The sequence below is a fragment of the Brienomyrus brachyistius genome, chromosome 8 (assembly GCF_023856365.1).
Source record: "Brienomyrus brachyistius isolate T26 chromosome 8, BBRACH_0.4, whole genome shotgun sequence".
In the NCBI taxonomy this organism is placed as follows: domain Eukaryota; kingdom Metazoa; phylum Chordata; class Actinopteri; order Osteoglossiformes; family Mormyridae; genus Brienomyrus; species Brienomyrus brachyistius.
In genome coordinates, this window is record NC_064540.1 from 436,103 (window position 1) to 451,926 (window position 15,824).

At 42.3% G+C, this 15,824-nt stretch overlaps 1 protein-coding gene across 1 annotated transcript; it reads left to right on the plus strand.

The window, feature by feature from the left end:
• Positions 1-600: 600 nt before the first annotated feature.
• LOC125747125 (fibronectin type III domain-containing protein 11-like) lies at positions 601-3,153 on the plus strand. Its single transcript, XM_049021922.1, has one exon. It carries the CDS (start codon positions 790-792, stop codon positions 1,735-1,737), a length of 948 nt encoding a protein of 315 aa, XP_048877879.1. The 5' UTR covers positions 601-789; the 3' UTR covers positions 1,738-3,153.
• Positions 3,154-15,824: the final 12,671 nt, after the last annotated feature.

The window sequence follows — 15,824 nt, forward strand, 5'->3', positions numbered from 1 at the left end:
CGTTTCAACATTGTACGTTTAAATCCGATTTCTTAATCCCATTCACTGCCTTGTCCATTTCCCGTTGACATTATCCGGGGGGAATCAGTTAGCTCCTAAAATCCATTTAGACTGGAGAGTAACGAGATAAAGCGGCTGTACTGGAGACCTGCCGATGAGCAGAAGTCAGTAATTCCTGAAAGCTGTGACACAATCACGGCTTCATATCAGTTTCAAATTTCTGATCTTTCTAATTACTGTCATTAGATTGGTCTGTAGAAACACACATGCTATAGTATTGCATAGTAAATAAATGCAGTATTAATACTCTGCCGTATGCAGGGCTTGGTGTGGAATTAAAACTTAAGTAAAGACTTTAAAAGATACTTAATTATCCATATGAATGAATGTGTATACAGAATGGTGAACATTAAGTTTTACACATTAAGTGAACATCAGACTTAGTGTCACTGAAGTGACCTTTGGTTTGTTTAATATTCCGCTCCCAGCCTATGATAGTCAAAACAAGTGCTTGTTTAAGTGTTGCTGCTTGTGTTTATCGAGTTCGTTCTGGTTGTTAATCATTAACAACGTAATATAAAGGACAGCAAAACTAGACTGAGCCTTTAGCCCAAAGGAACAGAGCTGTTCTTTCTTGAAGGACGTCATGACTGTAGTACTGCTGGACGGCTTCTCAAGTATTCAAAATGTATAGTACCGTGGGAAGGCCTTATGTAATATAATAAAAGACAGTTAAATGAGGCTATAGCATCAGTTTGAACATCAGGTTTTTTTTTCTCTGAATTTTCTATGCAAGTACATGGATCGAACTCTGATTTCCCGACACGACGACGTTACCCAGTAAAGATGGCATCCAAGTCACATGGAGCAGAGGGCTGTGAAGACAAAGACACGCGGGAAATATACAACCACTTGAGGTATCAGATGACAGAACTGCTTTCAGGGAAGCTGAGCAACGACAGTGTGACGGGGTACAGAGAGACCGTAGAAATCCGGAGTAGATGCTCTTACTATATCAACATCGTCCTTCAAGACCAGCACAGCGGACAGCATGGCAATCTTTCTGAATTCACCCTTCACAGCATGGTTGATCCCAGTAAGTTTCTGTTGATGAAAGAAAAAGCCAACTGCCAGATCAGGATCCAGCTTCGCTTGCTGGAAATGCTCTGTGAAGAGATCAGGAGAGGAAAGGAGATTCTGGAGCAAATAATGAACACGTATGAGCCCATGACAGTTGTGCGAGAAAGTGCTTCCATCCAGCAGAAGCTGGACCAGGTTAACCGGGCCCTTCTGGACATGGAGTCCGTGCTTCCCCTGGGTCACTTATACGTGCAGCACAAACTCATATCAGTGACAAGTGCCGAACATGTGCCTGATGTCCGGATGGTTTTCAGCATCAAGATGCCCGTCTTCTTCGAAAGGGACGCGTGCACAGCCCAGGCCACGTCGGTCCAGCTGTGCTGGCACGTGCCAGAGCAGGAGGGGGACAGCGCTGGCGAGCAGTTCGAGGTGCGCTACACGCTCCTGAACCCGAACACCGCGGAGGAACAGCAGCACACTGGGGTCATCACAGCTTCCACTTTCAGCATACAGATCTGCGACCTGCTCCCGGAAAGGAGCTACCAGTTTTCCCTCAAGAGAGCCCAAGCCTCCGATTTAGTCTATGATTTGTGGAACGACACGCTTATGCTCACAACCGTGTCTCAATCTGCAGGGTCTGCTGGGAGCAAAACTTAAAGGATCAGGGTGGAAGACTGGAAATGAATAATCTGTCATATTTCAAAAGACAAAGATGAAAAGATAAAGAAGCACTATTCAGTATCATACCTACTTGCATCGTTTCTTCCAAAAACAAACATATTCCTTGTGAAAAAAAATCATTTTTTTTTTCTCTGATATTATCAAATACATGCAGAGCATATGTAAGTTGCATGTTATTTATTTAGTAGATGCTTTTGTCCTAAGTGATGTATAATTGAGAATTACACTGAGTAGAGTTATTGGGGCTGACAGCATCGCTCAAGGGATCAATGATGAAGTCAGTCAGTCAAACCAGGACCTTCCGATCACAGACAGTGTTTTAACCCACTGAACCAGGCACCACTGCCTCAGACGCTAAAAGAAATTATAAAACTGAGAATGGAGTGACCATTATGGCCTTCCTGTGGTGTTAGGGTTGGCACCAACCCGCTTGTAAGCTTAAAATCCATAAAAGCACCACATAAATGTATGTACTGAATCAGGGCTTTTTGACTTTATCAGGAACCTCTATTTAAACAAAGAAAAAAAATCATTAACTTATAAATGCTCTGGTCAACATTATAACAGCTCTGGTATTGGGGTCGGCACGACCCCCTTTTTTAGTTTAAAACGCATAAAAGCACCACATAAATTTGAGTGCTGCATCAGGAAAATCTATAAAAAAAAAATTTTATACATAAATAAAACAATTCACTAGCTACGGCATGCACAGGCATGTAAGACAAGATAAGACCAATTCATTTCATTTATTTAATTCACTTGAGGCTTATTTTACCATTATTTTTTATTGAAAAATGAGAGGTATGCTATCAGATTAAGGTCCAGAAAGCCTCACGAAAAATATTAAAACCAATCTTTTCATGGATTAGGAAGCCTAACAAGGTAACCAAGAGGTAAGAAACAAATTGGATGATAAATAATTGTTTTGAGGGTATTTTGTGCCTGATTTAAGATTTATGATTTAATCTAACATAAGATTTAAGAGAAGTCTAACATAAGAGACGCGTACAGAAAGCTAACACAGGATGAAGGGTAAGCAGTGAGCACAGACGGTGGTTTGGACTGAAAAACTAGATACTGCTGCAGTGAAACCAGCACATGCAAGCAGTGAAACCAGCACATGCAAGCAGTGAAACCAGCACAAGTGAAACCAACCAAGCTCAAACACAATTCTCAAATTCTATTGGTTCACCTTGGCAACAAGGTAAAATCCACCCATTCTGCTCAGTTTACCAGAACATGTCTCGACTGCTAGGCTCCTACTGGAGATATGAATATAGATATTGATTACATGACATTGACTCACTGTAAATACTTGGTTGTCCTTTGATTAATGATTAACGTATTGACATATTGTCATTGAATCACTGCAAATACATGGTTAACATATGATTAATATGATTAACATGATTACTTATACATTTGCACTACCGCATAGCTTGCTATATATTGTCTGCCACAACTATTTTATAAAGCTATAACTCGCTGTGCACCAGTTGGGGCAGCTTCGAATCTCTTCCTGCAAGTGGTTTCTCCCCCCCCTTTTGTTCCGCTGTCTGCTTCTCCAAGGCCCGAGCTTTCCTCAGGGTCTGCGGAACTTACTGCAGACAGCTATCGCGAAGCGAGGTCACACAGTACTCAAAACAATCTCTTCTTGCCTAAGGCCTAAGACACAACAGACCCAATATGCCAACCTCCCGGGCCTACCAATGTCCAATTTTGCTTCCACATTGCAAGCAGTGAAACCAGCACATTACTGGCCAAGAAGTTCCATCTGCAAATGATTCTCTCTGAAATCATACCCTTTTTACTGTTTGAAGATTAGTGGGTCATATAGGAGATCTACTCAGGAGACCTACCGTAAAGTCCAGAACACACACACTGTATGTGTATGCATGTATATATATATATATATACACACACACGTCATACCTATAGTACTTTGTACAGTAGCTCTGCAGTTGTAATTGCAATTTTGATTATTAGAAACAGATACTATTTTACTTTACAAGTCCCTTTACTTTCTCCATGTTAGTCGTCCGCCACCTGTAGCGCTGGGGGTTAAAACAGGCTGCAAACAGGCTGTGTCTGGGTTTGAACCAATGACCTGCTGATGACAGGCACACAGGCTTAGCCCACTGCGCCACACACTGCCGCCCACGCTTTAAGTTACATATATTAAATATATGTATAATAATCGAAATTGCAACTGCAGTGCTACCATGTAAAGTGCTATGGAGAATTAGCACAGGCAAAAGTCAATCAAGAGGTTAAGGCTTTAAATTGAATTTACCAATTAATAAAGCATTTTTCACTTCGGGGTGTATTCTCCCATGCACTTTTATTGGCGTTTAAGTGTACCTGCCTACACTCTTTGGGTGGAGAAACACCGAAATGGGTGCATCGCATCCTTTAAGTGCATTTTACGTCTTAGGTGCACTTAAGTGCATTTTTCACTATTTCGGCTTTGATTGAATGGACTGATACCTAGACCAGATATCAGAAGCCCAGAAATGATCTCAGCTCTTTCTCATTGCTATGGATGGTTCAATCTTTTACAGTTGCTACCTTGTTAGAACATAAGAACATAAAATGTACGTGACCACAGAAAGCATGCTGTCAGAAATGAAGGTCAGAGGGTGAAAAGTTGAAGTTTGGAAAAGCTGTGAGAAAAATATTAAAATCTCTGATCTATATATCGCTACATCGTTAGTAAATGATTATACCTCTCCTTAACCTATGTGAAAAAATGCTGTCCTTCTTGGCCGGCCTTCATGTTAAGTCATGTTGTGTCTTATGCCTGTTTACAGAGATGATGGTCGTGTAAATGTGAAACTGAGAGGGAATGTTTGGAATGGTGAGCAGTTACGGAAAATGGTCCTACAGATTCCGGCCTTACTCCTCCAAAAATGCAGAGGAAGCTTTCGCACGACATCGGGGGTGCATAACGTTCCAGATGAGAGATGAATAGATATTTCCCCTATTTATTAAATCATCACTTCACAATAGTACTATTACTGAGATGTTTTCTCTGCTGTAAGAGAACCAAACAAGGTTGTGATGGTTAGATACAGCCTGAGAGAAGCATACGGACTAAAGCATATGTGGTCAAGGTAAACAGCACCCCAGCACAGACATGTAAATAATTTGTGGTTCTTTATTTGCCAACTGCCCGGAATAATAAAATACAGGCAGCAGGATTTTATTTCCTGTTCCTTTTTTATTTCAATTAAAAAAAAAACGAAAGAGAAAGAAAGAGAGTAGAAGCACTTCAAATACAAACCGTCTCAGAGCATACGTCCCAAGTAAAACAAAAACTTCCTTTTATATCTGATCATTGTGGCATCCAAAATACGGCAGTGGGCATCAACTGTACGGAAATTACAGGAATTAATAAAAACACTGTTAGCAACAGTATCAGAAAACCCACCCACTTTCAAGACTTTGTATATTTAAAACAAAAAAAAAACAATAAAACATTTTGAAAACCCATGTCCCAGTTCCTTTAGAGACTCCGCTCCATTTCAGCACGGCACGTGTACAAAGCACAGCGTACACACCACGTGTACACAGCACAGCGTACACACCACAGCATACACACCACGTGTACACAGCACAGCGTACACACCACAGCATACACACCACGTGTACACAGCACAGCGTACACACCACAGCATACACACCACGTGTACACAGCACAGCATACACACCACGTGTACACAGCACAGCGTACACACCACAGCATATACACCACGTGTACACAGCAAGTGTACAAAGCACAGCGTACACACCATGTGTACACAGCACAGCGTACACACCGCAGCATACACACCACGTGTACACAGCACAGCGTACACACCACGTGTACACAGCACAGCGTACACACCACGTGTACACAGCATAACGTACACACCACAGCATACACACCACGTGTACACAGCACAGCGTACACACCACAGCATACATACCACGTGTACAAAGCACAGCGTACACAGCAAGTGTACAAAGCACAGCGTACACAGCACAATACTAAGACAACATGAAGCGTACATGGACTTAACAGCAAGCATTGAAAACAAAACTATTAATAAACACTTTAGAAATTTAAAAAAAAATGAAGCATGTCCTGTTTACATTGGAGATATTTTATGTATATATTTACACACACACATATTATATATTTGCACGTAGAAACATATTCACATTCCAAACTGAAATCCCATCATACAGCCAAAATCAAACCACATTCGACAGCAGAAGATCATCAATCTCTACAGAGGTCCTATGCTTTAATATTTTAACCCTATTAGTCGATATTATGATAAAATGAGTATTCAGAAGTGGACTGATGATTCAGTTCTTGAGTATCCTCACATGTGGTCCACCTGCGTTACCACATGGACAAAAAAACAAGCAATTCTCCACAAGCAGCCATTAAACTCCTAAAACTCCTTCCTCAAAGTGACATTACACTCTTAACTCTGATGGAAAATAGCCCAGTTGAATTTCCCATGAATAATATAAGTACCAGAACATTGACTATTTTCCTACAGCAATGACGTTTTCCCACCCGGTTACATTCTCCCCTGCTAACAATCGACATCCTCGATGACTTGCTTAATTGGTCTGGGAAGCTTCCTGTAAGCAGTACCTATGTATCAACACTGAAACCACCTCCATACAGAAACTGCATTGCAAGCTGACCTAGGGAAGTGGAAGGGGTTTGTATGCATCCCAGCATTAACTCGCTTGCTCCCCCATAAAGGATAACTTTGCCCTGAGGTTTGCAATCAAGAATTACCACTGTTAGGTGCTACTTCCGGCACATTATTTCTCTCTGTATCCAGTAACTCCTCTACTGTATGTCATGGGTTACAGCTCCAACATCCTCACTTACTGGCTGAACAGGGTCATTCTCAAACTCCTCTTCTATGATAAATCATAATTAAATCAACATCGGACCCTACACTTGTGGATCATGGATTTGTGCTATGGCTGGGGAATTTCCCTCTTTAATTCTGGGCCTTGTGTTTCACATTGACGCAGTTCTGACCTATGAACCCTTTTCAATGGCCTTTCTTCCAGCAGCACAACAGAATAAGTCGTCCCTTGGATTTCTACTACCTGAAGGACAGTATGTCGCTAAGCAACCTAAATTCTATTTCTGCCCAAAGAACAATGATGTAAGTAAACATGCTGTCCTACAGCTACCGGTGGGCAGAACACCTTCTAATTTTGCCAGAGAATTCTCTCAGCTGCTTTTTGTTCAGGATACTCTTTAGCTCACTCATGTGCCTCCCTTAGCCTTTCCTTCCGTGCACAGACAACCAGTCTCGTTTCCTGTCCAGATCCTGTCCCAAACCTAGTATAACATCCACAGGGACATGGCATGTACATCAAAAAGCAGATAATACGAAGAGTACCCAGTGGTGGAATGCCGAACGACGTTATATGCATAAACCACCTCAGCTCAGAATTTACACCACTGCCTACAGGTGTAGTAAGTCATGGAGAGTTTGATACCTCTCACACTTTGCTATTCCCTCTGGTCTATATGGAATTGTTCACGTTTTTTTAGCCCTGTATTATTTGCAAAATTCAGCAATGAATTTGAAAATTGTGACCCTGGTCCGATTGTAACTCCCATTTGCAAATTTCTCATGTTCTTATGTAACCTCTCAAGAATGCCATACCTGAGGAACCTCACCCTGAACAGGACTTTTGCAGTTGTATCAGCCTTCTGGTCTTTTGTAGGAAACAATGAATCAATTGTGTGAAAACATCAGTCACAACGAAGACATTTTCATGACCATCAGAAGCAGGGTCTACCACCATGAAGTCAACCGCTACAACCTCAACTGGTCTAGAGGCTAAAAACGCTTTAACAGGGGCATGTACCTTGGGTTGAGGCATCTAAGTCAGTATGCAACACTGGAATCTTTTCACCCACATATGAACATTGTAATACATACCCACCCAAAAACACTTTTGTTTCAACAGGTTTACTGTTTGTTCTACGCCCTGGTGCTCCATGCTGTCATGCACACTCCCTAAGAATTGATCTTTAAGGCAAGTCTGTAAGAGAAGTTGCCATCACTCACCAAACCAAGAGTCATCGATCACATACTATATATTCCTTTTACATGATTCCAGTGCTTGAGAGGATATTTTACTGGTTTTGACAGTGTCAACCTTTCGTGGCTACTAGGCCTTTCCTATGGTTGTTAAAATCTTGTCTAGCTCTGATTGAAAGGAACCCGGGGATTTCACTTGCACTACACTAACAGGAAGACTATTCCATACTCTAACTACACAATGTGTAAAGAAGTGCTTCCTCAAGTTCATTTTAAAATATAAGAACTCATAAGGAGCCTTAGTCGTTAGTGTCAGTTCCAGTCCCTTCAGCAGATGTATGACGTCCCAGAAAGTTGACTTCCTGTTGAAGAAAATCACATTTTTGCAACTTGACTTTGAGATACAGTCTCTTCAACATAATCTCCAACCATTCAAGGTGCTCTCCAAAGCTACGGGAATTACATAAAATATCCTCAAGACAGACTAGCATAATTTGGAATATGAGATCGCTCATGGTAGGTTTGCTGGCCCACTGCATACTCCAAAAGGCATCCATAAGTATTTGAATAATCCAAAACGTGTAACACATGCTGTTTTTGGTCGACCCTTTTGATGAATACCAACCTGGTGGTAGCCACTGGCTAGATCAATAGATATGAGAATAATGTGGATCCCCTCAGCATGCATTACAACAGGTCATGAATAAGCACTAGAATCATCCTGAATAACACCCTTTCTCATCAACTGGGAGATGTGCTCCTTCCCTTTCTTGTATTACGTAGGGGATATATGCTTATAGGGCTGAGTGATTGATGTCATCCGTTAAATGGATTTTGTGTTGGACTCTGTCAGTATAGCCCAAATCCTGATCCTTCATGGCAAAAATATGCAAGTATTTCTGAAGGAGGACAGCTAATTGGGCCTGCTGTTCTTCTGTGCCCCCAACTCATACTGCATTAAGACTCGACTGTTTATCAGATGGCTGAGAGACTTGTATCAATTGTGACCTGCTCAATACAAGCAGAGACCCTGTGGAATTTTACAAGACTTCTGCTTCCACTAGCGTGACCCTGACGCAACATGTTTACTGCTAACGTGCGGCAGCTAAGCGAGATCTCTATTATTCTCTACAAACTTGTACAAAATATCATTTTAACAGCTTTAACAAAATAAATAGCTCAATAGCTGAAACATAATCCACGTATAACAGGTTGTTAGAGCACCGTCAACTTTCAAGGACTTTATCTTCCAAGCCTGGGGTTTTCCCGCCAACTCCTGCTTCACGCGAGTAACACCATTTTACATTTACATTTACATTTACAGGATTTGGCAGACGCCCTTAGCCAGAGCGACTTACATAAGTGCTTCGAGACTCTGCAATGAATTTCCGATGCTAGCTCAATAAGGACCCAAGCTATGAATACTATCTCTGAGAACTCCATTGAGTAGTGCAGAATTTTTTTTTTTTTTTTTTTTTTTTTTTTTTTTTTTTAAAAACACACCAGAATAAGAGTCGAGAAAGAATATAGAAGTTCTACGTCAAGTATTTCTGAAAAAGAAATGTTTTGAGTCGTCGCTTGAAGACAGTCAAGGATTCAGCTGTTCGGACATCTAGGGGGAGTTCATTCCACCAATTAGGTGCCAGGACAGAGAAGAGCCGAGATGCGTGTCTTCCTTGTGCCTTGAGGGGAGGAGGGACCAGTCGAGCAGTGCTGGAGGATCGGAGAGATCGTGGTGCAGAGCGTGGTGTGATGAGGTCCTTTAGGTAGGATGGTGCCAGAGAATTTTTGGCTTTGTATGCCAGCATCAGTGTTTTGAATCTGATGCGTGCAGCTACAGGAAGCCAGTGGAGGGAGCGCAGCAAAGGAGTGGTGTGGGAGAACTTGGGAAGGTTGAAAACAAGACGAGCAGCTGCATTCTGAATCAGTTGGAGGGGACGGATGGCGCTCAGTGGTAAACCCGCTAGAAGCGAGTTACAGTAGTCAAGGCGTGAGATGACGAGGGACTGGACGAGTATCTGGGTAGCCTGAGTGGAAAGAAATGGACGTATCCTCCTGATGTTAAAGAGGAGAAACCGACAAGAGCGAGAAAGACTGGCGATATGTGAGGAAAATGACAACCGATCATCTATGGTAACTCCAAGGTTTCTAGCAGAAACCGAAGGACGGATCAGGGAGTTGTCGAAAGAGATCGCAAGGTCCTGGAGGGGGGATGAGTCAGCCGGGATGTAAAGCAGCTCAGTTTTACTAGTGTTGAGTTTTAGCTGGTGAGTGGTCATCCAAGATGAGATGTCTGCCAAGCATGTAGAGATCTTAGTGGAGACATGAGTGTCTGAGGGAGGGAAGGAGAGGATGAGTTGAGTGTCATCGGCATAGCAGTGGTAGGAGATGCCATGTGAGGATATAACTTCGCCAAGAGATTTAGTGTAGAGGGAGAATAGGAGAGGGCCAAGAACCGAGCCCTGAGGGACACCGGTGGAAAGACAACGTGGAGTAGATGTGGATCCATTCCATGTCACTTGGTATGTTCGGCCTTCTAGGTAGGAAGCCAGCCAGCGCCAGGCCAGGCCACCAATGCCAAGACTCCTAAGGATGGATAGGAGAGTTTTGTGGTTGACCGTGTCAAATGCTGCTGATAGGTCAAGAAGGATGAGGACAGATGACAGTTTGGCTGATCTGGCACCATGGCTCCTCTTCCTTGTTTTGAGTGCAGTATGTTTAGCTATTCTTCATCCATCGTTAGCGAAATGTTTATCAGTGAGGAGTGTCAGTTAGTTGTTAGGCTGATGGAGAAGATTGTAGTGTATATGTCCGCGACAGTCATTCTCTCCCCTCACTCCAGCAGCAGAGCCTTTGCAGCGAGGCGAGTGGGTGACGACTGGGTGGCATAGTTGTAAATCCAAACCTAATTCACACCGGCACCATTCGCCTGTGACTAGACCCCGATTTCGGATTCCCCTCCTGGTTTTGTTTGTACCCGGCTCTTCCAATAAACCTGCTTGCCTCCAAATCTAGGGGTCCGTCTCCTCCATCCTCATCGGGTACCACATCTACTGCCTTGAGCTATAGATGTTTCAGCAAAAGCATCCAGAGGTTTTGGTGCACATACTAAACAAGCAGTGCAAAATTCACAAGTACAAAATCCATCCATGCATCCATTTTCCAAACCACTTTCTTACTGGGTCGCGGGGGGTCTGGAGCCTATCCCGGAAGCAAAGGGCACGAGGCAGGGAACAACCCAGGATGGGGGGCCAGCCCATCGCAGGGCACATTCACACACCATTCACTCACACATGCACTCCTACGGGCAATTTAGTAACTCCAATTAGCCTCAGCATATTTTTGGACTGTGGGGGGAAACCGGAGTACCCGGAGGAAACCCCACGACGACATGGGGAGAACATGCAAACTCCGCACACATGTAACCCAGGCAGAAACTCGAACCCGGGTCCCAGCGGTGTGAGGCAACAGTGCTAACCACTGCACCACCATGTACAACATAATTTATTTTTTAAAAGGCAATCTCAGTTGCTTTCCAGTTCCTTGGAATTCTATCCCCAGCTGTCAGATAAGTAGACCAGACAGCACACATATCAATTCTTGATAATAAATATAAATAAATATCAATTTTGAATAATACAACTTTGAGGAAGATGGAAAAAAATAAACAGATTCAAAGTTACATTAGTGAAATTTCACAAAAGCCAGGTGCTTGTGTTCCAGCCCTGGGCTGAGAAAAAAACTGTAGAGAAAGAGTAACGAGTTTAATCCATTCTAGCCTGCAAACTCAGGAAATGGGTCCTGGCAGATGGACAATTCATGAGCTCATGAAGACTGCATCTGTTCTTGTAAAGGGAACAATGGCTGCTAATGTGTTTCCTGTGTGATGTCAGTAGTTCAGTCAGTCATTCTTCGGAAAGCGAAAGTGATGTGTGTTGACAGTACATAGGAAATTGGCAGCGCCAGTCTCCCGCCACAGGTGAGACACACGAGACATCTGCTGCAAGTTTGCCACATTGTTACCAGTTAGTGTGAATCCTTTAATGTGGTTTGCAAGAGCATTCATCCTATGATGTCATCACTCACAACTTCACATGCAGTAAGTAAAGGGCTTCAATCTGCGTCAGGTTACACTGCCGTAACCTTGAATATGGTAGTTAACCAGAATCACCCCAGAACAAATGCCAAGCTCTCTAACTGGGCAAAGATTGCAGCTGGCTTCAGACCACACTGTCAGCACCAAGTACATAACACCATGAAATGTAAATCTCAAATGTTCCTAACAAGGGCAGCAGTCCTCAAGCTGTTTCATTATAACAATAATATTTACTCTTGGAAGCTGGCCAAGACAATGTTTCTTAAAGTAACCCAGACACAGTGGGTGAACGGCTAGTTTAAATACATTATTAACTATTACGATAGATGCATAGACTGGTTTAAGCTCCATCGCTTGTAGTTCATGCTAAAGGTCACACTATGGTCTCACTGCTGAACTTATTTTACCCCCTATGACTTTAGTTTCCACTTATCATGACTCACAGGTTGTATATTACTGAATTGTCCCTGGACCATGAAATGGAAAACAATGCATTATCCAAATCAAGACACAAACCAGAAGAGAGACGCAAAAATGAGATTACGGTAAATACTTTCAAAACATTTCCCACCTTTAATGTGACCTATGACCTGTACAATTCAACTGGAAAAACAAACTAATCTGTTAGTGGGAAAAATATATAAAAACAAAAAGAAACGTACAATAAGCTGGTTGCATAAGTATGTACACTAGGGTGGGGTGAAATACTGTATATACATAAAACATTCATGGTGTGCAAGTTTGCAAGCGATGTGTTCTTATGCTGAAGCCGGGATATTCTGTACACTTCTTATCGCTGCTCCAAATATACAGATCATAAAAAATGGAGTGAATATATACAACTGTGCAGGTAGTGACCGAAGCATCTGAAAAAGTGTGTGACTTCAACAACAGAGATGGTTTCAGCAGAGCAAAACTGAAGTCACGAAAGAAAATGCCTGTTTTTGAGACGAAAGCTGACTACAACATGTAGACTGTAGAGTGTAGACTGTGATTGTAAGTACTCGCAATGTTTAGTTGCTTACTGTTTTTGCTTACTGTTTTTGCTTACTGTTGTTGCTTACTGTTGTTCAGTGTTCACTGATCATCATGTTCATTGTTCAATGTTCATGTGTTAATAATACAGGTTTGAGACAAAGTTGAATTATACACAAAGAGCGCACAGGTTGCAGCGTACAGAGAATTTTATTAGAAACTTTAGCCGCGATGTGGAACCTTTAAATATTAACCAATATGAATAAAATTTTGTAGGCTAACTATGCTGTTTAAGTAGAATCCTTTCTGCTGTACCGGAATAATTAACTCCCGAAAAAAAATTCTTTCGAACATTGGAGTTATGCGGGGAAAATCAACTTTTTTGGGAAATTATGAAATTTCGATCTCGTTGCGGAACCTGAAAATATGAACCTATTTCAAAGATATTTTGCATGTTTAATAAGGAGGTACAGTGACAACTTTTCCGCACGACTGGAAATTCCTTTTAGAAATTTAGATTTTTTCACCCCACCCTAATGCACACCCTTAAAGTATTGCTTTGCTGAAGCACCTTTTGATTTAATTACAGCCTTCGATCTTTTTGTGTTCATGCCTGCCATCAGTTAATGTAACTCTGATTAACCACAAATAAAGCTCACCTGTCCTAGTGGGACTTTCCTGGAATTTACTCAATGAAGTCACGTTTGAGATTTGGTTGTGTACACTTTTTATATTCACTTTAAATAAAACATACAAGGCAAACTATCAGGCCTCATTCCCAACCTATCTGTAGTGGCGTTAGACTTATAATTATTATTATTGTTATTATTATTATTATTGTAATTATTATTATTATTGTTGTTTATTAGTAGGAGTAGTAGTAATTATTTTATTATTTAATATTTAACATCAAAGAGGCGGCATGGTGGTGCAGTGGTTAGCACCGTTGCCTCACACCTCTGAGACCCGGGTTCGAGTCTCCACCTGGATTACATGTGTGTGGAGTTTGCATGTTCTCCCCATGTCGTCGTGGGGTTTCCTCCGGGTACTCCGGTCCCCCCCCCCCGTCCAAAAACACACTGAGGCTAATTGGAGTTGCTAAATTTCCTGTAGGTGTGTGTGTGACAGTGAATGGTGTGTGAGTGTGCCCTGTGATGGGCTGGCCCCCCATCCTGGATTGTTCCCTGCCTCATGCCCATTGCTTCCAGGATAGGCTCCGGACCCCCCGTGACCCAGTAGGATGGAAAGTGGTTTGGAAAATGGATGGATGGATTTAACACCAATGTTGATATTAGCCTTGGATGCCAGATGGCCTTTGTGGGTGGGGGGGACTGTCATGCCCGGCTCGTACGCTCCTCGTTTGTGCCACGCCCCCTGATTACCCACGTGTGCTTCCCTGATCGTCCTCAGCTGTGTCCGATTATTTTGATCAGTCTCGTCCATTTAAGTCCTGGTCTTGCTTGTATCCATTGTTCCGCGAAAATCGTGACAGGGACCAGCACAGGATTTTAATTCCAGGCATTTTTCTTTAGTTTGTATTCCCTAAGCCATGGACCGTGGAAGTGGGAGCAACTAAGATCATCACAACGCAATGATGAAAAAAATGCCAACAAATGATTTAATGCAAAGTGATAAAGCTTCATTAATAACAGTCTGAATTATATCTATGTTTTTTTTTGAGTTTTTCAAATTGCACGTTGTTTTACATTTAGGCTGGAGTCGGCAATCAGTGGCCCAGATATAACGATGATTAAAAACTAGCTTGTGGGTCAGTGCTTTCGAGAGCCCTGACTTACATGCAGCTTATTAAATAATAGTGCTTTTTGACAATGACGCCGGTCCAGACTTCAAGTTGGATTTGTGATATCAGATGGTAGCAAGGCCAAGATTAACTTTATGTCTGCTTGCATGTGCTTACAGTCATTTCTACCAAATATCCCCTTAGCAAAACCAATCATAAATGTCAAGCATTATGTTTACATGATCGCTAAATTCCTGGCTCTTACCCACAGGTGGTCGCTGTGCCCCCCCCCCCCCCCCCACCTGCACAGACAGGTGAATGCTGGGATGGGATGAGGCTGGTTGGTCTCCAGGATTCTGAGTTTCAGCTGAAGGGCATTTGTGCTATTTTCTGCTGTTTTATGATGCCAGCAGTAACTCCTACACTTTGCCATGCAGAGACAACTGGGAGCTGCTACTTTATAACATTTGACTTTGGACAAACTGTGTCAGCCCACTGGGAGAAGGACAGGAATAAATCTGTAGCAGTATATTCACTGGATGTCGAAAATATGTAATATACAGTATATGATCGTCCATGGAACTGGTGTGTTTTTTTTTAGCTAAAGAGTTAAACAAGCATATAATTGTGTCCATCATGCCATATGTGAGTAGCCCAGCCACTGGTCAGTTCCGTCTCATACTGTTAGAGATTTTAAGAAAAACATTTTTTAAATGTGGGTGTTTTAGCTGTATAGGGATGATTGATGTGTTTTGCACTTTATGAAGGAGAAAAACTGAATCAGCACATGTAGGAATTAGGAGGTTATCCCTGTCTGCAGCCAGGCCAGGAGGAAGTGACAGGCAACAACAGTCACAGGAGACAGGCCGTCCGGTCCAGCCCACAACACGTAATATGATACAGATTCACGCTAACACAGTAAAGTAATGTGTTTGTCTAAACCTACACCAGGCTGCAAGATATTGCCCCATAAATTGGTACATGCTTGGGCAATGTGCAAAAAAAATGCAACCGGTTGAGCAACAGTGTTCTTTGGAAATACCAGTAGTTTTTATTTGTGTGATGTATTCAATATTTCGTTTAATGCATTAAAATGATGAGAGGCTTTGGCCACCAACACTTTTGTTCCCAGTGCCACCAGTGTTTGCTTTGCTCACTTTCGGTTCCCACAGCTGCT

What these genes read in the sequence shown, in the direction of transcription:
- LOC125747125 (XM_049021922.1), top strand. Translation starts at nt 790, where the DNA reads ATGCAAGTACATGGATCGAACTCTGATTTCCCGACACGACGACGTTAC.